General features: G+C 44.7%; 1 protein-coding gene across 2 annotated transcripts in view; it reads left to right on the forward strand.

Moving 5' to 3' along the window:
• LOC138976862 (THO complex subunit 5 homolog B-like) overlaps positions 1 to 25626 on the forward strand; it is a 64639-nt gene that overhangs the window by 6934 nt on the left and 32079 nt on the right. For both annotated transcript variants that reach the window (XM_070349753.1, XM_070349752.1), the window contains exons 4-13: positions 1475 to 1572; positions 6395 to 6470; positions 9383 to 9453; positions 17836 to 17950; positions 18654 to 18786; positions 19689 to 19763; positions 20387 to 20439; positions 21503 to 21602; positions 22122 to 22233; positions 24765 to 24866. In XM_070349753.1, the coding sequence (XP_070205854.1) occupies positions 1475 to 1572; positions 6395 to 6470; positions 9383 to 9453; positions 17836 to 17950; positions 18654 to 18786; positions 19689 to 19763; positions 20387 to 20439; positions 21503 to 21602; positions 22122 to 22233; positions 24765 to 24866 (935 nt within the window). The remainder of the gene's footprint in view (positions 1 to 1474; positions 1573 to 6394; positions 6471 to 9382; positions 9454 to 17835; positions 17951 to 18653; positions 18787 to 19688; positions 19764 to 20386; positions 20440 to 21502; positions 21603 to 22121; positions 22234 to 24764; positions 24867 to 25626) is intronic.

Here is a 25626-nt window from a genome sequence, read left to right on the forward strand (position 1 = left end):
CACAAATTGTTAATAAAATAGCTAAAATTCGTCAGCCAGACCCCCCAACCCCCGGACCCCAGGTTGTACCCCCCCCCCCCCCCCACTCTAGCCCTCTTGCTCCGCCCCTGAATACTGTTTTTGTTTTTTTTAGATAAAGTAAACTTGTCTTTGTTAACTTGCATATATATCAATTATCCTGTGTCTTGTGTTTGTGGTGTGTGTGATCAAGCTTCTGTGTGTGTAGTACAATACTGTTAAACATGGTTATCAATTTTGTACTTGTTTTGCATGGTAGCGCGCGAATTAACGTTTCGTTTAATCGTTTTCGAGCTGGTTTATGGTTGATAAAAAAGATTACTCAAAGATGCCTCAAATTACGGAAAAGTACCAGTTGCATTCCTGATTTTCATTTGGGGGGGTAAACAGGTCTGGTGGCCGAGTGGTAACGCACTTGCGCTCGGAAGCGAGAGGTTGCGTGTTCGACCCTGGGTCAGGCCGCAATTTTCTCCCCCCTTTCCTAACCTAGGTGGTGGGTTCAAGTGCTAGTCTTTCGGATGAGACGAAAAACCGAGGTCCCTTCGTGTACACTACATTGGGGTGTGCACGTTAAAGATCCCACGATTGACAAAAGGGTCTTTCCTGGCAAAATTGTATAGGCATAGATAAAAATGTCCACCGAATACCCGTTTGACTTGGAATAAAAGCCGTGAAAGGTGAATGCTCGCCTAATAGGCTACTGAGCTTTACTGGCCGATTCGAGTGCGTTATATATTGTGTGTAAAAAATGTCTGTTTGTCTGTCTGTCTGTAAAAAATTCCATTTCAAACGGCAGAAATTAATATGTAAGCGCCTAGGGCTATATCTAGATTAGGCGCATAAAAATGATCATAATAATAATAATAATTTGTGACCTATGGTATAGAGAGTTTCTCGCGTGGAGGACTAGTTGTTAAATTCTGGATTTGCGTTAAGCCATACTTGACGAACAAGGCTCAGGATTCATGGTGAACATTTGCACCCAAGTTGTAAGGCACATCCTCCCCCGAAATCGGCGTATGCTGCCTGAATGGCGGGGTAAAAACGGTCATACACGTAAAAATCCACTCATGCTAAAAACATGAGTGAACGTGGGAGTCTAAGCCCATGAACAAAGAAGAAGAAGAAGTAAGGCACATCCTGTATATTTGGACCCAAGTTGTAAGGCACATCCTGTATATTTGGACCCAAGTTGTAAGGCACATCCTGTATATTTGGACCCAAGTTGTAAGGCACATCTTGTATATTTGGACCCAAGTTGTAAGGCACATCCTGTATATTTGGACCCAAGTTGTAAGGCACATCCTGTATATTTGGATAGTTTGGAAACAATCAAAAGACTAATGATAACGTTGATGAAGAAAATGGGGATGATGACGACTGTGAAAATATTAAGAATGAAATATGATAATGATGATGGCAGCAGTGATGATATGACATGGTGATGTTCCTGCAGGCCAAACAGAGGATAGAGAAGTACCACCTGCAGCAACAGAACTTGCTGTACGAGGCCATGCATCTACAGAAGGAAATTACCAAGTGTCTGGAGTTCAAGTCAGTACAATACCTATCTTCCTTTGTGTGTGTGTGTGTGTGTGTGTGTGTGTGTGTGTGTGTGTGTGTGTGTGTGTGTGTGTGTGTGTGTGTGTGTGTGTGTGTGTGTGTGAGAGAGAGAGAGAGAATAATGTGTAAGACTAAGAGAGAGAGATAGTGTGTCTGTGCGAGAGAGATAGTGTGTCTGTGCGAGAGAGATAGTGTGTCTGTGCGAGAGAGATAGTGTGTCTGTGCGAGAGAGATACTGTGTCTGTGCGAGAGAGATAGTGTGTCTGTGAGAGAGAGATAGTGTGTCTGTGCAAGAGAGATAGTGTGTCTGTGAGAGAGATAGTGTGTCTATGCGAGAGAGATAGTGTGTCTGTGCGAGAGAGAGAGTGTGTCTGTGCAAGAGAGATAGTGTGTCTGTGCGAGAGAGATAGTGTGTCTGTTCGAGAGAGATAGTGTGCCTGTGCGAGAGAGATAGTGTGTCTGTGCGAGAGAGATAGTGTGTCTGTGAGAGAGAGATAGTGTGTCTGTCACTCTGTGCGAGAGAGATAGTGTGTCTGTGCGAGAGAGATAGTGTGTCTGTGAGAGAGATATAGTGTGTCTGTGTGAGAGAGATAGTGTGTCTGTGAGAGAGATATACATGTAGTGTGTCTGTGAGAGAGAGATAGTGTGTCTGCGAGAGAGATAGTGTGTCTGTGCGAGAGAGATAGTGTGTCTGTGCGAGAGAGATAGTGTGTCTGTGCGAGAGAGATAGTGTGTCTGTGAGAGAGAGATAGTGTGTCTGTGCAAGAGAGATAGTGTGTCTGTGCGAGAGAGATAGTGTGTCTGTGCGAGAGATAGTGTGTCTGTGCGAGAGATAGTGTGTCTGTGCGAGAGAGATAGTGTGTCTGTGCGAGAGAGATAGTGTGTCTGTGAGAGAGAGATAGTGTGTCTGTGAGAGAGAGATAGTGTGTCTGTGCGAGAGAGATAGTGTGTCTGTGCGAGAGAGATAGTGTGTCTGTGCGAGAGAGATAGTGTGTCTGTGCGAGAGAGATAGTGTGTCTGTGCGAGAGAGATAGAAAGGGAGAGCGAGAAATGCTAAATGGAAGAGAGGGGGAAGAAGGGGAATATATATATAGGGTGTCTAAAAAAAAAAGTAGCCAAAAAGACATTAAAACATCAGTACCGAGAAATGAAAAAACTACTATGTAATTGCTAATACGTCAATATGTACCCCAGAATAAGAAACCTACAACAACCGAAGGCAAATATTCTCAGAGAAATCCAGAACATCCCACAGGAAACATTCCCCAATGTAATGAACAATATGGCAATGAGGATGCAGTCTGTCATTGGAAAACGGGGTGGCTACATTGATCACGTGGTTTGAAGAAACAGACGATCTCAACTGAAAGCTGTGAACTGGTGACAAAACTTCTATGAACTGACTACAATATCACGCAAAAATGATTTCAATTAAGTTACTGACTTGTCTGTAGTATTGAAATAAAATCGGGTACTTTTTTTTGAGACACCCTGTATATATAAATATATATATGCCTACCAAACAAACACAGGAGCATGTGTTTTATGTCAACTTGCTTGGAGTTTTGAACATAATAACTCCTCCAGGTGATTGATTGGTTTCACTTCTATTGGGTGTCAGGGGAAGGTAATTGATTGGTTTCATTTCTATTGGGTGTCAGGGGAAGGTAATTGATTGGTTTCACTTCTATTGGGTGTCAGGGGAAGGTAATTGATTGGTTTCACTTCTATTGGGTGTCAGGGGAAGGTAATTGATTGGTTTCACTTCTATTGGGTGTCAGGGGAAGGTAATTGATTGGTTTCATTTCTATTGGGTGTCAGGGGAAGGTAATTGATTGGTTTCATGTCTATTGGGTGTCAGGGGAAGGTAATTGATTGGTTTCATGTCTATTGGGTGTCAGGGGAAGGTAATTGATTGGTTTCATGTCTATTGGGTGTCAGGGGAAGGTAATTGATTGGTTTCACTTCTATTGGGTGTCAGGGGAAGGTAATTGATTGGTTTCACTTCTATTGGGTGTCAGGGGAAGGTAATTGATTGGTTTCACTTCTATTGGGTGTCAGGGGAAGGTAATTGATTGGTTTCATTTCTATTGGGTGTCAGGGGAAGGTAATTGATTGGTTTCATGTCTATTGGGTGTCAGGGGAAGGTAATTGATTGGTTTCATGTCTATTGGGTGTCAGGGGAAGGTAATTGATTGGTTTCATGTCTATTGGGTGTCAGGGGAAGGTAATTGATTGGTTTCACTTCTATTGGGTGTCAGGGGAAGGTAATTGATTGGTTTCACTTCTATTGGGTGTCAGGGGAAGGTAATTGATTGGTTTCATTTCTATTGGGTGTCAGGGGAAGGTAATTGATTGGTTTCACTTCTATTGGGTGTCAGGGGAAGGTAATTGATTGGTTTCATTTCTATTGGGTGTCAGGGGAAGGTAATTGATTGGTTTCATTTCTATTGGGTGTCAGGGGAAGGTAATTGATTGGTTTCATTTCTATTGGGTGTCAGGGGAAGGTAATTGATTGGTTTCATTTCTATTGGGTGTCAGGGGAAGGTAATTGATTGGTTTCATTTCTATTGGGTGTCAGGGGAAGGTAATTGATTGGTTTCACTTCTATTGGGTGTCAGGGGAAGGTAATTGATTGGTTTCACTTCTATTGGGTGTCAGGGGAAGGTAATTGATTGGTTTCATTTCTATTGGGTGTCAGGGGAAGGTAATTGATTGGTTTCATTTCTATTGGGTGTCAGGGGAAGGTAATTGATTGGTTTCATTTCTATTGGGTGTCAGGGGAAGGTAATTGATTGGTTTCATTTCTATTGGGTGTCAGGGGAAGGTAATTGATTGGTTTCACTTCTATTGGGTGTCAGGGGAAGGTAATTGATTGGTTTCATTTCTATTGGGTGTCAGGGGAAGGTAATTGATTGGTTTCACTTCTATTGGGTGTCAGGGGAAGGTAATTGATTGGTTTCACTTCTATTGGGTGTCAGGGGAAGGTAATTGATTGGTTTCATTTCTATTGGGTGTCAGGGGAAGGTAATTGATTGGTTTCATTTCTATTGGGTGTCAGGGGAAGGTAATTGATTGGTTTCACTTCTATTGGGTGTCAGGGGAAGGTAATTGATTGGTTTCATTTCTATTGGGTGTCAGGGGAAGGTAATTGATTGGTTTCACTTCTATTGGGTGTCAGGGGAAGGTAATTGATTGGTTTCATGTCTATTGGGTGTCAGGGGAAGGTAATTGATTGGTTTCACTTCTATTGGGTGTCAGGGGAAGGTAATTGATTGGTTTCACTTCTATTGGGTGTCAGGGGAAGGTAATTGATTGGTTTCACTTCTATTGGGTGTCAGGGGAAGGTAATTGATTGGTTTCACTTCTATTGGGTGTCAGGGGAAGGTAATTGATTGGTTTCATTTCTATTGGGTGTCAGGGGAAGGTAATTGATTGGTTTCATTTCTATTGGGTGTCAGGGGAAGGTAATTGATTGGTTTCACTTCTATTGGGTGTCAGGGGAAGGTAATTGATTGGTTTCATTTCTATTGGGTGTCAGGGGAAGGTAATTGATTGGTTTCACTTCTATTGGGTGTCAGGGGAAGGTAATTGATTGGTTTCATGTCTATTGGGTGTCAGGGGAAGGTAATTGATTGGTTTCACTTCTATTGGGTGTCAGGGGAAGGTAATTGATTGGTTTCATGTCTATTGGGTGTCAGGGGAAGGTAATTGATTGGTTTCACTTCTATTGGGTGTCAGGGGAAGGTAATTGATTGGTTTCATTTCTATTGGGTGTCAGGGGAAGGTAATTGATGGGTTTCACTTCTATTGGGTGTCAGGGGAAGGTAATTGATTGGTTTCACTTCTATTGGGTGTCAGGGGAAGGTAATTGATTGGTTTCATTTCTATTGGGTGTCAGGGGAAGGTAATTGATGGGTTTCACTTCTATTGGGTGTCAGGGGAAGGTAATTGATTGGTTTCATTTCTATTGGGTGTCAGGGGAAGGTAATTGATTGGTTTCATTTCTATTGGGTGTCAGGGGAAGGTAATTGATGGGTTTCACTTCTATTGGGTGTCAGGGGAAGGTAATTGATTGGTTTCACTTCTATTGGGTGTCAGGGGAAGGTAATTGATTGGTTTCATTTCTATTGGGTGTCAGGGGAAGGTAATTGATTGGTTTCACTTCTATTGGGTGTCAGGGGAAGGTAATTGATTGGTTTCATTTCTATTGGGTGTCAGGGGAAGGTAATTGATTGGTTTCACTTCTATTGGGTGTCAGGGGAAGGTAATTGATTGGTTTCATTTCTATTGGGTGTCAGGGGAAGGTAATTGATTGGTTTCACTTCTATTGGGTGTCAGGGGAAGGTAATTGATTGGTTTCACTTCTATTGGGTGTCAGGGGAAGGTAATTGATTGGTTTCATTTCTATTGGGTGTCAGGGGAAGGTAATTGATTGGTTTCACTTCTATTGGGTGTCAGGGGAAGGTAATTGATTGGTTTCATTTCTATTGGGTGTCAGGGGAAGGTAATTGATTGGTTTCATTTCTATTGGGTGTCAGGGGAAGGTAATTGATTGGTTTCATTTCTATTGGGTGTCAGGGGAAGGTAATTGATTGGTTTCATTTCTATTGGGTGTCAGGGGAAGGGGGAGTAATGTAAGCTTGTGCTTTTTTTTTTCTTTTCACATGTCTATGTGGAGAGAGTGTGTGTTAAATGTGCATTGTGTGTTACGCAGGTCTATGTGGAGAGAGTGTGTGTTAAATGTGCATTGTGTGTTACGCAGGTCTATGTGGAGAGAGTGTGTGTTAAATGTGCATTGTGTGTCACGCAGGTCTAAACACGAGGAGATAGAGCTGGTTCCCGTGGAAGAGTTCTACCGAGACGCACCAGAGGATGTTTCTCGCAGTGTGAGTTTTATTCTTAATTAATTATTTAAAGTCCACACACACAGAAACTGGTAATATTAGCCCAAAACCTTGTGGGCCACCAGGATAGAAAACATTTTTGTATCAATTGAACCTTGATCATTTGGTATGTGAGTACAAGATTATGCATGTGTGTGTAACCGTGTGCCAAAAGCACAAGAATTGCTTTTGAAGGCAAAGCCAGTCAAGCAAGATAGAGATTGTAGAGTTAATTTCTTAGCCCTACAAAAACTGCTATGGGTACAGGGTAGGCAAAGGTTCCCAAGTGCATACAAGCAGATAGCAGCAGCCATACCCCATCACAAACACGACTCTACATAGAAGCAGATAGCAGCAGCCATACCCCATCCCAAACAGGACTCTACATACAAGCAGATAGCAGCAGCCATACCCCATCACAAACAGGACTCTACATACAAGCAGATAGCAGCAGCCATACCCCATCACAAACACGACTCTACATACAAGCAGATAGCAGCAGCCATACCCCATCACAAACAGGACTCTACATACAAGCAGATAGCAGCAGCCATACCCCATCACAAACACGACTCTACATACAAGCAGATAGCAGCAGCCATACCCCATCACAAACAGGACTCTACATACAAGCAGATAGCAGCAGCCATACCCCATCACAAACACGACTCTACATACAAGCAGATAGCAGCAGCCATACCCCATCACAAACAGGACTCTACATACAAGCAGATAGCAGCAGCCATACCCCATCACAAACACGACTCTACATACAAGCAGATAGCAGCAGCCATACCCCATCACAAACACGACTCTACATACAAGCAGATAGCAGCAGCCATACCCCATCACAAACACGACTCTACATACAAGCAGATAGCAGCAGCCATACCCCATCACAAACACGACTCTACATACAAGCAGATAGCAGCAGCCATACCCCATCACAAACACGACTCTACATACAAGCAGATAGCAGCAGCCATACCCCATCATAAACAGGACTCTACATACAAGCAGATAGCAGCAGCCATACCCCATCACAAACACGACTCTACATACAAGCAGATAGCAGCAGCCATACCCCATCACAAACACGACTCTACATACAAGCAGATAGCAGCAGCCATACCCCATCACAAACACGACTCTACATACAAGCAGATAGCAGCAGCCATACCCCATCACAAACACGACTCTACATACAAGCAGATAGCAGCAGCCATACCCCATCACAAACACGACTCTACATACAAGCAGATAGCAGCAGCCATACCCCATCACAAACAGGACTCTACATACAAGCAGATAGCAGCAGCCATACCCCATCACAAACACGACACTACATACAAGCAGATAGCAGCAGCCATACCCCATCCCAAACAGGACTCTACATACAAGCAGATAGCAGCAGCCATACCCCATCACAAACACGACTCTACATACAAGCAGATAGCAGCAGCCATACCCCATCACAAACAGGACTCTACATACAAGCAGATAGCAGCCATACCCCATCACAAACACGACTCTACATACAAGCAGATAGCAGCAGCCATACCCCATCACAAACACGACTCTACATACAAGCAGATAGCAGCCATACCCCATCACAAACATGACTCTACATACAAGCAGATAGCAGCAGCCATACCCCATCACAAACACGACTCTACATACAAGCAGATAGCAGCCATACCCCATCACAAACACGACTCTACATACAAGCAGATAGCAGCAGCCATACCCCATCACAAACAGGACTCTACATACAAGCAGATAGCAGCAGCCATACCCCATCACAAACACGACTCTACATACAAGCAGATAGCAGCAGCCATGCCCCATCACAAACAGGACTCTACAATTGACAGGTTTCTAGTCAGCGACATAGAAGACAACTCTGCAGAGTCTGGGGGGGGGGGGGGGTGACACAGTAGTCTCCCTGTCATGTGTGTCTTGTGTTCTCTTGCTATCATGTGTGTGTGTGCATATGTACGCATATGTGTGATCTCTGTGTGTGACAGAAGTGTACATAAAGTGTGTGTGATCTCTCTCTGTGACGTGAGTCAAGTGTACATAAAGTGTGTGTGCACATGTGTGATGTCTGTCTGTGACAAGTGTACATAATGCGTATGTGTGTGTGATCTGTGTGTGTGACACAAGTGTACATAATGTGTGTGTGTGTGATCTGTGTGTGTGACACAAGTGTACATAATGTGTGTGTGTGTGATCTGTGTGTGTGACATAAGTGTACATAATGTGTGTGTGTGTGCTCTCTGTGTGTGACACAAGTGTACATAATGTGTGTGTGTGTGATCTGTGTGTGTGACACAAGTGTACATAATGTGTGTGTGTGTGATCTGTGTGTGTGACATAAGTGTACATAATGTGTGTGTGTGCTCTCTGTGTGTGACACAAGTGTACACAATGTGTGTGTGTGATCTCTGTGTGTGACACAAGTGTACACAATGTGTGTGTGTGATCTGTGTGTGTGACAAGTGTAAATTAGGTGTGTGCAGAAGGTGTGTGTGTGACACAAGTGTACATAATGTGTGTGTGTGATCTGTGTGTGACACAAGTGTACATAATGTGTGTGCAGAAGGTGTGTGTGTGACACAAGTGTACATAATGTGTGTGTGTGATCTGTGTGTGACACAAGCGTACATAATGTGTGTGTGATCTGTGTGTGACACAAGTGTACATAATGTGTGTGCAGAAGGTGTGTGTGTGTGACACAAGTGTACATAATGTGTGTGCAGAAGGTGTGTGTGTGTGACACAAGTGTACATAATGTGTGTGCAGAAGGTGTGTGTGTGACACAAGTGTACATAATGTCTGTGTGTGACACAAGTGTACATAATGTGTGTGCAGAAGGTCTGTGTGTGACACAAGTGTACATAATGTGTGTGCAGAAGGTGACCACAGAGGACCCTCACCAGCAGATGCTGGCACGACTGGAGTGGGAGCTGGAACAGAGGAAAGAGTGAGTGTGGTCACCGTTACTTTCACTACAGTGGAACAGAGGAAAGAGTGAGTGTGGTCAGCGTTACTTTCACTACAGTGGAACAGAGGAAAGAGTGAGTGTGGTCAGCGTTACTTTCACTACAGCGGAACAGAGGAAAGAGTGAGTGTGGTCAGTGTGGTCAGTGTGGTCAGCGTTACTTTCACTACAGTGGAACAGAGGAAAGAGTGAGTGTGGTCAGTGTGGTCAGTGTTACTTTCACTACAGTGGAACAGAGGAAAGAGTCAGTGTGGTCAGTGTGGTCAGTGTTACTTTCACTACAGCGGAACAGAGGAAAGAGTGAGTGTGGTCAGCGTTACTTTCACTACAGTGGAACAGAGGAAAGAGTGAGTGTGGTCAGTGTGGTCACCGTTACTTTCACTACAGTGGAACAGAGGAAAGAGTGAGTGTGGTCAGAGTTACTTTCACTACAGTGGAACAGAGGACAGAGTGAGTGTGGTCAGCGTTACTTTCACTACAGTGGAACAGAGGAAAGAGTGAGTGTGGTCAGTGTGGTCAGCGTTACTTTCACTACAGTGGAACAGAGGAAAGAGTGAGTGTGGTCACCGTTACTTTCACTACAGTGGAACAGAGGACAGAGTGAGTGTGGTCACCGTTACTTTCACTACAGCGGAACAGAGGAAAGAGTGAGTGTGGTCAGTGTGGTCAGCGTTACTTTCACTACAGTGGAACAGAGGAAAGAGTGAGTGTGGTCAGTGTGGTCAGTGTTACTTTCACTACAGTGGAACAGAGGAAAGAGTGAGTGTGGTCAGTGTGGTCACCGTTACTTTCACTACAGTGGAACAGAGGAAAGAGTGAGTGTGGTCAGAGTTACTTTCACTACAGTGGAACAGAGGACAGAGTGAGTGTGGTCAGCGTTACTTTCACTACAGTGGAACAGAGGAAAGAGTGAGTGTGGTCAGTGTGGTCAGCGTTACTTTCACTACAGTGGAACAGAGGAAAGAGTGAGTGTGGTCACCGTTACTTTCACTACAGTGGAACAGAGGACAGAGTGAGTGTGGTCACCGTTACTTTCACTACAGTGGAACAGAGGAAAGAGTGAGTGTGGTCAGCGTTACTTTCACTACAGCGGAACAGAGGAAAGAGTGAGTGTGGTCAGCGTTACTTTCACTACAGTGGAACAGAGGACAGAGTGAGTGTGGTCAGCGTTACTTTCACTACAGTGGAACAGAGGAAAGAGTGAGTGTGGTCAGCGTTACTTTCACTACAGTGGAACAGAGGAAAGAGTGAGTGTGGTCAGAGTTACTTTCACTACAGTGGAACAGAGGACAGAGTGAGTGTGGTCAGCGTTACTTTCACTACAGTGGAACAGAGGACAGAGTGAGTGTGGTCAGCGTTACTTTCACTACAGTGGAACAGAGGAAAGAGTGAGTGTGGTCAGCGTTACTTTCACTACAGTGGAACAGAGGAAAGAGTGAGTGTGGTCAGAGTTACTTTCACTACAGTGGAACAGAGGACAGAGTGAGTGTGGTCAGCGTGGTCAGTGTGGTCACCGTTACTTTCACTACAGTGGAACAGAGGAAAGAGTGAGTGTGGTCAGCGTTACTTTCACTACAGCGGAACAGAGGAAAGAGTGAGTGTGGTCAGTGTGGTCAGCGTTACTTTCACTACAGTGGAACAGAGGAAAGAGTGAGTGTGGTCACCGTTACTTTCACTACAGTGGAACAGAGGAAAGAGTGAGTGTGGTCACCGTTACTTTCACTACAGTGGAACAGAGGAAAGAGTGAGTGTGGTCAGCGTTACTTTCACTACAGTGGAACAGAGGAAAGAGTGAGTGTGGTCAGCGTTACTTTCACTACAGTGGAACAGAGGAAAGAGTGAGTGTGGTCACCGTTACTTTCACTACAGTGGAACAGAGGAAAGAGTGAGTGTGGTCAGAGTTACTTTCACTACAGTGGAACAGAGGAAAGAGTGAGTGTGGTCAGTGTTACTTTCACTACAGTGGAACAGAGGACAGAGTGAGTGTGGTCACCATTACTTTCACTACAGTGGAACAGAGGAAAGAGTGAGTGTGGTCACCGTTACTTTCACTACAGTGGAACAGAGGAAAGAGTGAGTGTGGTCAGTGTTACTTTCACTACAGTGGAACAGAGGACAGAGTGAGTGTGGTCACCGTTACTTTCACTACAGTGGAACAGAGGAAAGAGTGAGTGTGGTCACCGTTACTTTCACTACAGTGGAACAGAGGAAAGAGTGAGTGTGGTCAGAGTTACTTTCACTACAGTGGAACAGAGGAAAGAGTGAGTGTGGTCACCGTTACTTTCACTACAGTGGAACAGAGGAAAGAGTGAGTGTGGTCAGTGTGGTCAGTGTGGTCACCGTTACTTTCACTACAGTGGAACAGAGGAAAGAGTGAGTGTGGTCAGTGTTACTTTCACTACAGCGGAACAGAGGAAAGAGTGAGTGTGGTCAGAGTTACTTTCACTACAGTGGAACAGAGGAAAGAGTGAGTGTGGTCACCGTTACTTTCACTACAGTGGAACAGAGGAAAGAGTGAGTGTGGTCAGTGTGGTCAGTGTGGTCAGTGTTACTTTCACTACAGTGGAACAGAGGAAAGAGTGAGTGTGGTCAGCGTTACTTTCACTACAGTGGAACAGAGGACAGAGTGAGTGTGGTCAGTGTGGTCAGTGTTACTTTCACTACAGTGGAACAGAGGAAAGAGTGAGTGTGGTCAGTGTGGTCAGTGTTACTTTCACTACAGTGGAACAGAGGACAGAGTGAGTGTGGTCAGTGTGGTCAGCGTTACTTTCACTACAGTGGAACAGAGGACAGAGTGAGTGTGGTCAGTGTGGTCAGTGTTACTTTCACTACAGTGGAACAGAGGAAAGAGTGAGTGTGGTCAGCGTTACTTTCACTACAGTGGAACAGAGGACAGAGTGAGTGTGGTCAGTGTGGTCAGTGTTACTTTCACTACAGCGGAACAGAGGAAAGAGTGAGTGTGGTCAGTGTTACTTTCACTACAGTGGAACAGAGGAAAGAGTGAGTGTGGTCAGTGTGGTCAGTGTTACTTTCACTACAGTGGAACAGAGGAAAGAGTGAGTGTGGTCAGTGTTACTTTCACTACAGTGGAACAGAGGAAAGAGTGAGTGTGGTCACCGTTACTTTCACTACAGTGGAACAGAGGAAAGAGTGAGTGTGGTCAGAGTTACTTTCACTACAGTGGAACAGAGGAAAGAGTGAGTGTGGTCAGTGTGGTCACCGTTACTTTCACTACAGCGGAACAGAGGAAAGAGTGAGTGTGGTCAGCGTTACTTTCACTACAGTGGAACAGAGGACAGAGTGAGTGTGGTCACCGTTACTTTCACTACAGTGGAACAGAGGAAAGAGTGAGTGTGGTCAGTGTTACTTTCACTACAGTGGAACAGAGGACAGAGTGAGTGTGGTCAGCGTTACTTTCACTACAGTGGAACAGAGGAAAGAGTGAGTGTGGTCAGCGTTACTTTCACTACAGTGGAACAGAGGAAAGAGTGAGTGTGGTCAGCGTTACTTTCACTACAGTGGAACAGAGGAAAGAGTGAGTGTGGTCAGTGTTACTTTCACTACAGTGGAACAGAGGAAAGAGTGAGTGTGGTCAGCGTTACTTTCACTACAGTGGAACAGAGGACAGAGTGAGTGTGGTCAGAGTTACTTTCACTACAGTGGAACAGAGGAAAGAGTCAGTGTGGTCAGTGTGGTCAGTGTTACTTTCACTACAGTGGAACAGAGGAAAGAGTGAGTGTGGTCACCGTTACTTTCACTACAGTGGAACAGAGGAAAGAGTGAGTGTGGTCAGTGTTACTTTCACTACAGTGGAACAGAGGAAAGAGTGAGTGTGGTCAGAGTTACTTTCACTACAGTGGAACAGAGGACAGAGTGAGTGTGGTCACCGTTACTTTCACTACAGTGGAACAGAGGAAAGAGTGAGTGTGGTCAGTGTGGTCAGTGTTACTTTCACTACAGTGGAACAGAGGAAAGAGTGAGTGTGGTCAGTGTGGTCAGTGTTACTTTCACTACAGTGGAACAGAGGAAAGAGTGAGTGTGGTCAGTGTGGTCAGTGTTACTTTCACTACAGTGGAACAGAGGAAAGAGTGAGTGTGGTCAGTGTGGTCAGTGTTACTTTCACTACAGTGGAACAGAGGAAAGAGTGAGTGTGGTCAGTGTGGTCAGTGTTACTTTCACTACAGTGGAACAGAGGAAAGAGTGAGTGTGGTCAGTGTGGTCAGCGTTACTTTCACTACAGTGGAACAGAGGACAGAGTGAGTGTGGTCACCGTTACTTTCACTACAGTGGAACAGAGGAAAGAGTGAGTGTGGTCAGTGTGGTCAGCGTTACTTTCACTACAGTGGAACAGAGGAAAGAGTGAGTGTGGTCAGTGTGGTCAGTGTTACTTTCACTACAGTGGAACAGAGGAAAGAGTGAGTGTGGTCAGTGTGGTCAGTGTTACTTTCACTACAGCGGAACAGAGGAAAGAGTGAGTGTGGTCAGTGTGGTCAGCGTTACTTTCACTACAGTGGAACAGAGGACAGAGTGAGTGTGGTCAGCGTTACTTTCACTACAGCGGAACAGAGGAAAGAGTGAGTGTGGTCAGCGTTACTTTCACTACAGTGGAACAGAGGAAAGAGTGAGTGTGGTCAGCGTTACTTTCACTACAGTGGAACAGAGGAAAGAGTGAGTGTGGTCAGCGTTACTTTCACTACAGTGGAACAGAGGAAAGAGTGAGTGTGGTCAGCGTTACTTTCACTACAGTGGAACAGAGGAAAGAGTGAGTGTGGTCAGTGTGGTCAGCGTTACTTTCACTACAGTGGAACAGAGGAAAGAGTGAGTGTGGTCAGTGTGGTCAGTGTTACTTTCACTACAGTGGAACAGAGGAAAGAGTGAGTGTGGTCAGCGTTACTTTCACTACAGTGGAACAGAGGAAAGAGTGAGTGTGGTCAGTGTGGTCAGTGTTACTTTCACTACAGTGGAACAGAGGAAAGAGTGAGTGTGGTCAGTGTTACTTTCACTACAGCGGAACAGAGGAAAGAGTGAGTGTGGTCAGTGTGGTCAGTGTGGTCAGCGTGGTCAGTGTGGTCAGCGTGGTCAGCGTGGTCAGTGTGGTCAGCGTGGTCAGTGTGGTCAGCGTGGTCAGCGTGGTCAGTGTGGTCAGCGTGGTCAGCGTGGTCAGTGTGGTCAGTGTGAGAAAATCAGGCCTTAAAAAGGTGGGGGTCTTAAAATGGGGGTAAATTGACACAGGTTCTGAACTGAAAGTCTGAGAACACAAGGTCTTAAAAGGGATGTAGTCTTAAATTGGGGGGGGGGGGGTCTTAAAAAGGGGGTGCTACTGTAGTAGATTTGCCACAGATGGAACAACAGATTCAACACATTTAATGCCCAGTAAATGTAGTTGTTTTGATTGAACGTGTTACTGAAATGGTGAAGGTCATTTTGAGTCGACTGTTCTTGTTTGTTTATTTGTGTCTTTTTGCGTCTTCATTTAAAAACAAGAGGCGAAGCCTTCAAGGCTCCCGTAAGAAATCGACAAACAGTAACACAAACTCAATTACTCCATCACACATACACACACACAGTAAGCATAGACACGGTGCAAGAGTGGGAGACGCTATATCTAGATCTGTCTGTCTGTAGCCTACTTACGGGGACACGACTGCCACTGAGATCGACACTGCCCTTTCGACAGCGCTTCCTCGCGCAGACACTGAAAACACTCTGTGCAGATCAACCTGTAGGAAATCTCCTTTGGTATCTTCTTTATCTATTTTTTTCTGGAGCCGCTACAAAACCGAACAATGTGAAATCGTCTTCCCCGAATCGGCGAATGCAGCTCGGTTAGAACTGAGAAGTGAATCTATACCACAATCCTTCACGCGATCTGACCTAACCTTGACCCCTGACCTGGTCTACATACCACACACAACACAAACCAGTCACCAGTCCTAAGTTTTTAAAAGTTACTGATCATCACATATTCTCTGACAAACCTTTAAATCGCTTGATTGACAGATAAGGCTAGATTTGATATAGTCATGTGGGGTTACCCTCATGGAAACTTGGGCTAGATTTGATATGGTCCTGTGAGCTTACCCTCATGGAAACTTGGGCTAGATTTGATATAGTCCTGTGAGGTTACCCTCATGGAAACTTGGGCTAGATTTGATATAGTCCTGGGAGGTTACCCTCATGGAAACTTGGGCTAGATTTGATATAGTCCTGGGAGGTTACCCTCATGGAAACTTGGGCTAGATTTGATATAGTCCTGGGAGGTTACCCTCATGGAAACTTGGGCTAGATTTGATATAGTCCTGGGAGGTTACCCTCATGGAAACTTGGGCTAGATTTGATATAGTCCTGTGAGCTTACTCTCATGGAAACTTGGGCTAGATTTGATATAGTCCTGGGAGGTTACCCTCATGGAAACTTGGGCTAGATTTGATATAGTCCTGGGAGGTTACCCTCATGGAAACTTGGGCTAGATTTGATATAGTCCTGGGAGGTTACCCTCATGGAAACTTGGGCTAGATTTGATATAGTCCTGGGAGGTTACCCTCATGGAAACTTGGGCTAGATTTGATATAGTCCTGGGAGGTTACCCTCATGGAAACTTGGGCTAGATTTGATATAGTCCTGGGAGGTTACCCTCATGGAAACTTGGGCTAGATTTGATATAGTCCTGGGAGGTTACCCTCATGGAAACTTGGGCTAGATTTGATATAGTCCTGGGAGGTTACCCTCATGGAAACTTGGGCTAGATTTGATATAGTCCTGGGAGGTTACCCTCATGGAAACTTGGGCTAGATTTGATATAGTCCTGGGAGGTTACCCTCATGGAAACTTGGGCTAGATTTGATATAGTCCTGGGAGGTTACCCTCATGGAAACTTGGGCTAGATTTGATATAGTCCTGGGAGGTTACCCTCATGGAAACTTGGGCTAGATTTGATATAGTCCTGGGAGGTTACCCTCATGGAAACTTGGGCTAGATTTGATATAGTCCTGGGAGGTTACCCTCATGGAAACTTGGGCTAGATTTGATATAGTCCTGGGAGGTTACCCTCATGGAAACTTGGGCTAGATTTGATATAGTCCTGTGAGCTTACCCTCATGGAAACTTGGGCTAGATTTGATATAGTCCTGGGAGGTTACCCTCATGGAAACTTGGGCTAGATTTGATATAGTCCTGTGAGCTTACCCTCATGGAAACTTGGGCTAGATTTGATATAGTCCTGTGAGCTTACCCTCATGGAAACTTGGGCTAGATTTGATATAGTCCTGTGAGCTTACCCTCATGGAAACTTGGGCTAGATTTGATATAGTCCTGTGAGCTTACCCTCATGGAAACTTGGGCTAGATTTGATATAGTCCTGTGAGCTTACCCTCATGGAAACTTGGGCTAGATTTGATATAGTCCTGTGAGCTTACCCTCATGGAAACTTGGGCTGCTTTCTTGCTGGGGAAAGCGAGCTGCCATTTAATGCGGCAGATAAATCCCTCGCCAAACATGGGGATCGAACCCCTGCCAATAGCGACAACTTGTTTAGAGAGTGATTAATAAAGTGATTTAAAGGATGATGAAGTGAGTGCTTGTTGTGTCCAGACTTGTTTAGAGAGTGATTAATAAAGTGATTTAAAGGATGATGAAGTGAGTGCTTGTTGTGTCCAGACTTGTTTAGAGAGTGATTAATAAAGTGATTTAAAGGATGATGAAGTGAGTGCTTGTTGTGAGAGGGATTAATAAAGTGATTTAAAGGATGATGAAGTGAGTGCTTGTTGTGTCCAGACTTGTTTAGAGAGTGATTAATAAAGTGATGTAAAGGAAGATGAAGTGAGTGCTTGTTGTGAGAGTGATTAATAAAGTGATGTAAAGGAAGATGAAGTGAGTGCTTGTTGTGAGAGGGATTAATAAAGTGATGTAAAGGAAGATGAAGTGAGTGCTTGTTGTGAGAGTGATTAATAAAGTGATGTAAAGGAAGATGAAGTGAGTGCTTGTTGTGAGAGGGATTAATAAAGTGATGTAAAGGAAGATGAAGTGAGTGCTTGTTTAGAGAGTGATTAATAAAGTGATTTAAAGGATGATGAAGTGAGTGCTTGTTGTGTCCAGACTTGTTTAGAGAGTGATTAATAAAGTGATGTAAAGGAAGATGAAGTGAGTGCTTGTTGTGAGAGTGATTAATAAAGTGATGTAAAGGAAGATGAAGTGAGTGCTTGTTGTGAGAGGGATTAATAAAGTGATGTAAAGGAAGATGAAGTGAGTGCTTGTTGTGAGAGTGATTAATAAAGTGATGTAAAGGAAGATGAAGTGAGTGCTTGTTGTGAGAGGGATTAATAAAGTGATGTAAAGGAAGATGAAGTGAGTGCTTGTTGTGTCCAGACTGGCGGGCAAGCTGAAGGAGGCACAGACGTCCAGGGAGAAGATCAGCCAGGAGATCCAGAAGAAGGAAGATTACCTCGACACCCTGCAGCCCAAACTGCAAGCCATTCTCGAGGTAAACCTCACCTAGTCTAGTCTGATTGGGATAGGTATGGGCAGCCCAAACTGCAAGCCATTCTAGAGGTAAACCTCATCTTGACTGACCTGCTTGGGAGAGGTATGGGCAGCCCTAACTGCAAGCCATTCTAGAGGTAAACCTCATCTTGACTGGCCCGCTTGGGAGAGGTATGGGCAGCCCTAACTGCAAGCCATTCTAGAGGTAAACCTCATCTTGACTGGCCCGCTTGGGAGAGGTATGGGCAGCTCTAACTGCAAGCCATTCTAGAGGTAAACCTCATCGTGACTGGCCCGCTTGGGAGAGGTATGGGCAGCCCAAACTGCAAGCCATTCTAGAGGTAAACCTCATCTTGGCTGGCCCGCTTGGGAGAGGTATTGGCAGAAGGGGTGAAAGCAATTCTACCTCAGGCAGAATTTTAAAATATTTTTTTTATTAGTTTTTTCTTATTAGGTTTTCATTTTGTTTCGTTTTAACCTTGATTAAGGCTCCTTGGACTCATAGCCTGTATCTTACCAATCACACGCATGTTTTCTTTTGCTTTAAAGATTTTTGCCAAAAATTGAATAATTAAAGAAAAACACGAAGCAAGCGTTTTAGAGCCAGAAGTATCATTAGTTACTTCTGTCTCTAAAACGCTTGCTCCATGTTTTTCTGTGATAATTCAAGTTTTAGAGCCAGAGGCATCATTTGTCACTTGCAGGTGACTCGGCCAGTTCAGAACTACCTGAAGATGCCTTACGATGATGTCCGTGAGCAGCAGCAGACAGCTCGACACTTACCACTGCCGCTCTACGTGCTCTACATGCAAGCCAGCGCTTACCAGCAAGCCTGCGGTATGGTTTGAGAGAGAGAGAGAGTAGACAGCGCTTACCAGCAAGCCTGCGGTATGGTTTGAGAGAGAGAGAGTAGACAGCACTTACCAGCAAGCCTGCGGTATGGTTTGAGAGAGAGAGAGAGTAGACAGCGCTTACCAGCAAGCCTGCAGTATGGTTTGAGAGAGAGAGAGTTGACAGCGCTTACCAGCAAGCCTGCGGTATGGTTTGAGAGAGAGAGAGTTGACAGCGCTTACCAGCAAGCCTGCGGTATGGGTGGAGCTTGAGAGAGAGGGGGAGAGAGAGAGAGAGTAGACAGCGCTAAACAGCAAGCCTGCGGTATGGGTGGAGCTTGAGAAAGAGGGGGGGGGGAGAGAGAGAGAGAGTGTGTGTGTGTGTGTGTGTGTAAGCCAGTGCCTACCAAAAAGGGGGTGTCTGGGTGTGCGTCCATGCTCGCGCGTGAGTATGTGCGCGTGTGTGTCTGTCTGTGTGTGTAAGTGTGTAAGCCATTGCCTACCAATAAGTCTGTGTGTGTGTGTGTGTGTTTAAGCCTGTGCCTACCAATAAGTGTGTGTGTGTGTGTGTGTTTAAGCCTGTGCCTACCAATAAGTCTGTGTGTGTGTGTGTGTGTTTAAGCCTGTGCCTACCAATAAGTCTGTGTGTGTGTGTGTTTAAGCCTGTGCCTACCAATAAGTGTGTGTGTGTGTGTGTGTTTAAGCCTGTGCCTACCAATAAGTCTGTGTGTGTGTGTGTGTTTAAGCCTGTGCCTACCAATAAGTCTGTGTGTGTGTGTGTGTGTTTAAGCCTGTGCCTACCAATAAGTCTGTGTGTGTGTGTGTGTTTAAGCCTGTGCCTACCAATAAGTCTGTGTGTGTGCACTATTCATTCATCTATCTGTTCATGTTTACCTTTTATTTCCACAGACAAATTTTTGAAGGTGACCATAGAGGGGAATGTGGATGAAGCAAAAAGCATGGATCTGGATATGCCAGAGATAGGTAAGTGTGTGTGTGCAAAAGTGTGTGCACTTGTGTGCATGTCTTTTTATGTGTGTGTGTGCGTGCGTGCATGTGTGTATGTGTGTGCGTGCATGTGTGTGTGTGTGTGCATGCATGTGTGTGTGTGCGTGCGTGCATGTGCAGGGGCGGACGAGGGGGGGGGGGGCACAGGGGGCACGTGCCCCCCCCCCCCCCCGAAAAAAAAGAAGAAAAAAAAAGAAGAAGAAAAAAAAAAGATTTTTCTATGCTGATTCTATGACCATTTCTAAGTTCAAATGGCACCAGATGGCACCATTTTGCTTCTTTGGGCAAAAAAATTTCCGGGGGGGCATGCCCCCGGACCCCCCTACTAGCAAATTCGGGCGCTTCGCGCCCATCACATTCACTTTCGATTCAAAGTGCCCCCCCCCTTACAAAGCAACTGATCCGCCCCTGATGTGTGTGTGTGTGTGCGTGCATGCGTGCATGTGTGTGTGCGTGCGTGCATGTGTGTGTGCGTGCATGTGTGTGTGCGTGCGTGCATGTGTGTGTGTGTGGATTGGCTGGACAGATGAGTGGCAGTGAAGAGGATGGCTAACGAAGGAAGAACGGCACCTTTAAGTGTTGTGCGCTGTATTTTTCAGATGATGACAGCGACAGTGACCAGGATGCAGAGGAGCAAGAAAAGAGAACGTCGGTAAGTTTCTTCCTGCGTGTCTGTGATCAGATCAAATCAGACCATTTCTCAACACAGAATATTATTGACGGGCGCAGTGGCCTAGTGGTAAAATATCGGCCTTCTAATCGGAAGGTCGTGAGTTCAAATCCCCGCCGCGGCCGTCTGGTGAGTTAAGGGTGGAGATTTTTCCGATCTCCCATGTCATCTTATGTGCAGACCTGCAAGTGCCGTATCCCCCTTCGTGTGTATACGCAAGCACAAAACCAAGTGCGCACGGAAAAGATCCTGTAATCCGTGTCAGAGTTCGTTGGGTTGAATGGCGGGGTAAAAACGGTCATACAAGTAAAAACCCACTCATGCAAAAACATGAGTGAACATGGGAGTTACAGCCCATGAACGAAGAAGAAAAAGAACACAGAATATTGAATATTTTTATTTTCCCTTGTACCAAGAATTTCCCAGCGTGATAAATAAAATCAAATAATTTCTCAACACAGAATATTGAATATATTATTTTCCCTTGAACCAGGAATGTTCCTTAATGTTGTGATAAAAATATAACAATGCTCTCAATCATTCGTGCTGAAAGTAAAACACACAAGCTTAAAGTTAGTGTCAGGAGTCCGGATTTCCGTTCGTCATTATATTTTATTTAGTCTTCATAGATACCCAGTCGTCAAAGCATACCGCTGGATTGAGGAAGTCAAACGTACAGTCTAGCTTACAGGGCGAAAACGCTTCGCATTACATAAACAAACACACTGTCCTTTGGAGAATATCACAGCCTGAAAAGAGGACGAAAATTATTGCTGGCGCATAAAGGCGTCACAAAGAGAATTGCCGTCTTGGATTCCCACTCAAAACACGTCCGTTTTTCAATTTTCAACTCGGCGCTCAAACATTTATTTTAAGGTATTCCTGGTGTGTGGTCACATAATTACAACCCCCAACCTAAACTGTAAAGCTCTTTGGGCGATGGGAGACAGGTTTTTTTGCTAGACTATATCACTTTAAACAAAAATGCTCATGTTAGCACACAAGATACATAACATGTCTGTGTCTGTGTCTTGGTGTCTTACAGAAGCGCAGACGTAAAACTCAAGAAGCTCGTTTGGCGGAGAAGAGACAACGGGTTATTCGCAAGCACCCTTTGTGTGTGAATTTGGAAATCACTGCCAAAGGTAATTCATTTGGTCGACTGTTGCTTGCACTTTGAGATGTTTGATATGCAAATTGTTTTCTCTTTTTGTCTCTGTCTCGGTTTCTTTCTCTCTTTGTTTGTTTGTTTTGTAATTTATTAAAATGTTGTATGATTTAGATGTAAGGAAAGGCAAAGCCTTAAACCTCTATTCTTTTAAAATAAATGTCTATCATCATCTCTCTCTCTCTCTCTCTCTCTCTCTCTCTCTCTCTCTCTCTCTGTCTCTCTGTCTCTCTCTCTCTCTCTCTCTCTCTCTCTCTCTCTCTCTCTCTCTCTCTCTCTCTCTCTCTCTCTCTCTCTCTCTCTCTCTCTCTCTCTCTCTCTCTCTCTCTCTCTCGGCATGGCTCTGTCTGTGATGCTCTCTCTCTAAAGATGTTGATTAAATTGCCAAGTGTATTTGAACAGTTTGCATAATCGTGATGTATGCTTTATTGCATGCGTGTGACTGTGAGTGTCTGGCTGTATCTGTAAATCTGTAAAATGTGTGTGTCCATTTCAGACGGAAGTGTCCTTCACTTGACCTTCTTCTTCCTTCCCACACTGCACATCATTACTGTGGGGGTCAAGGTCGTTCCCAGTAAAGATGTCTCCACCAATTCAATCACGGGCGGGTTAGTTCAGCGCACTTTAGTTCAGCGCACTTTAGTTCAGCACACTTTAGTTCAGCACACTTTAGTTCAGCACACTTTAGTTCAGCACACTTTAGTTCAGCCCACTTTAGTTCAGCACACTTTAGTTCAGCACACTTTAGTTCAGTGCACTTTAGTTCAGCACACTTTAGTTCAGCTCACTTTAGTTCAGCACACTTTAGTTCAGCACACTTTAGTTCAGCACACTTTAGTTCAGCACACTTTAGTTCAGCACACTTTAGTTCAGCACACTTTAGTTCAGCACACTTTAGTTCAGCTTCTTAATGAAAAGTCCCATGGTTGACTCCTTGTACAAATGAAACACCATGTTTACACATGTTTTGTGTTGCCAGGCAGGCAAGGTGCCAGAATCTTTGTGTTGCCAGGCAGGCAAGGTGCCAGAATCTTTGTGTTGCCAGGCAGGCAAGGTGCCAGAATCTTTGTGTTGCCAGGCAGTCAAGGTGCCAGAATCTTTGTGTTGCCAGGCAGGCAAGGTGCCAGAATCTTTGTGTTGCCAGGCAGTCAAGGTGCCAGAATCTTTGTGTTGCCAGGCAGGCAAGGTGCCAGAATCTTTGTGTTGCCAGGCAGTCAAGGTGCCAGAATCTTTGTGTTGCCAGGCAGGCAAGGTGCCAGAATCTTTGTGTTGCCAGGCAGGCAAGGTGCCAGAATCTTTGTGTTGCCAGGCAGGCAAGGTGCCAGAATCTTTGTGTTGCCAGGCAGTCAAGGTGCCAGAATCTTTGTGTTGCCAGGCAGGCAAGGTGCCAGAATCACACAATAAGTCTTTGATTAGTCATGTAATCATTTGGTGTATTATTTAAAATCAGACATAAATGAAATACGTCGGCCCACACTTTTCCAGAATGTGAAGAATGCAATGGGTCAGCGAGCAAACAGCCAGCCCAGATGGCTTGTCATTGTCATTTGGTTTTCTCTCTGTGACATTTCAGTGACTAATGTTTGACCTTATCTCTATCCAGAAAAGCACAAATGTAATCATTGCAACAATGACAGAACTTTGGATCTAAGAATTAATGAGCCTGCTTTGTGTTATTTAATGATGTATGTAGTACAGTCTTTATGAAGGTTTGTATCTGCTGCTTTCGTGTCGGAAAGAAGACAGGAGTAAAAGTGAAGCGATCACTTCAAAACCAATTCCCTGTGCGCCAAACATTGAGTGTGATTTCTCCTGGTGGGTTAAGAGTGGAGATTTTTCCTATCTCCCAGGTCAACTTATGTACAGACCTGCTAGTGTCTTAAAGCTGTGGTCTATTTATGACTTTGCGGGGCTACGAGGTTGAAAAATAGGGAAACAATCATGTACAGAATTCTGTACAGCAAACGCTACCCGAAACCCCACCCATACGGCGTGTATGACCTTGAGAGCTTCAGTCAACGCTTGAATTTTGCAGTGGTAACATCCGGTTTGCTCTTTCAGAGCTGAGCATATTTGTCGAGAAGGATCGAGCAGAAAAAATAAACGACTTGGCAGGGATTCGAACTCAAGGCCTCGGGGCCTCGAAATGTCGGGGCTGATGTCTTAACCGCTAGGCCACTTCACCAGTATTATCAAAGATAAAAAATTGATATTTTTATATCATTCTTCGCTTGAATTACCATTTATGCGTTGCAAAAACGTAAAAATTGCTATTAAAATTTGCCTTTATTTGCAAACATGTTTCACGGAATCGCAGTACATGTTTACACCGTCATGCTACACGACATTCGCGCCATGCAAATAGCTGCGATATCTCTATTTACAACATGCAAGAAAAATGACAAAAACAGTAATTGAATCTCTCCAAAGCTCTGTGCAGTTGAAAACAGACAACTAAGAAATAGTTATACATGTATTCACTTCTGAACAATGGGCGGATAGAGATATAAATCATGCTGCTTCAAGAATAACATAACATGAGTTCATATCAATGTTTTTCCTTCTTTTTCTTGATTGGCGCAGTAGCCTAGTGGTTAGGACATGAGACACGAAGTCTCGAGGTCGAGAGTTCGAATCTTCGCCGGGGCGTTTATTTTTTCCCTTTGATCTCTCTTGAAGATAAAATATGATCAGTCTTGAGAGAGCAAACCGGATGTTATCCATGCAAAATTCAAGCGTTGACTGAAGCTCTCAAGGTCATACACGCCGTATAGGTGGGGTTTCGGGTAGCGTTTGCTGTACAGAATTCTCTACATGATTGTGTCCCTATTTTTCAACCTCGTAGCCCAGGAAAGTCATAAATAGACCACAGCTTTAACCCCCTTCGTGTGTACACACAAGCACAAGACCAAATGCGCACGGAAAAGATCCTGTAATCCATGTCAGAGTTTGGTGGGTTATAGAAACACACATACCCAGCATGCCTCCCCCGAAATCAGCATGCTGCCTGAATGGTGGGGTAAAAACCGTCATACACATAAAAATCCACTCGTGCTAAAAACATGAGTGAACGTGTGAGTCTAAGCCCATTAACGAAGAAGAAGAAGAATGCTAAAGCAAGGATGTTGTGATGTTCCAGTGATCTGATGTCACCTCAGACAGTGTTGGATGAGCTCTACCCGGGCGATCACGGGGAGACCACGCCCAACCCAGCTAACCAGTATGAGCTGGGCCGATATGGGTAAGTTCTGACCAAACCCCGCTAACCAGTATGAGCTGAGCCGATATGGGTAAGTTTTGACCTAACCCCGCTTACCAGTATGAACTGGGCCGATATGGGTAAGTTCTGACCTAACCAGTATTAGCTTGGCTGATATGGGTAAGTTCTGACCTAACCAGTATCAGCTTGGCTGATATGGGTAAGTTCTGACCTAACCACTATGAGCTGAGCCGATATGGTTAAGTTCTGACCTAACCAGTATTAGCTGGGCTGATATGGGTACATTCTGACCTAACCCAGCTAACCAGTATGAGCTGGGCCGATATGGGTAAGTTCTGACCTAACCAGTATTAGCTGGGCTGATATGGGTACATTCTGACCTAACCCAGCTAACCAGTATGAGCTGGGCCGATATGGCTAAGATCCGACCTTACCCAGGTAACCGGTATGAGATGGGCCGATATGGGTAAGTTCTGACCTAACCCAGCTTAGCAGTATGAGCTGGGCCGATATGGATAAAAACAGCGGTGCTTCAGATGCCTAAAATGGTGTGCTCGCACATTTTAACGTTGGTAACTTTAGACATACATGTGTTATAAACATTTGTTTGAGTTGTTTGATGTGAGATGTTCTCATGGATCAGACTCAGGCCTCTGATGATGCGTGCTGCGCTTTGACACATGTCAGCATGGGAACAAGGGAAAACTTGCAGGCATGGACATATACACATGTGAAATATTTTAACATCTAAAATCAGTATTTTGTTAAAGTATGTCCAAAC

The sequence above is a fragment of the Littorina saxatilis genome, linkage group LG9, assembly GCF_037325665.1.
Source record: "Littorina saxatilis isolate snail1 linkage group LG9, US_GU_Lsax_2.0, whole genome shotgun sequence".
NCBI classification, from domain to species: Eukaryota; Metazoa; Mollusca; class Gastropoda; order Littorinimorpha; family Littorinidae; genus Littorina; species Littorina saxatilis.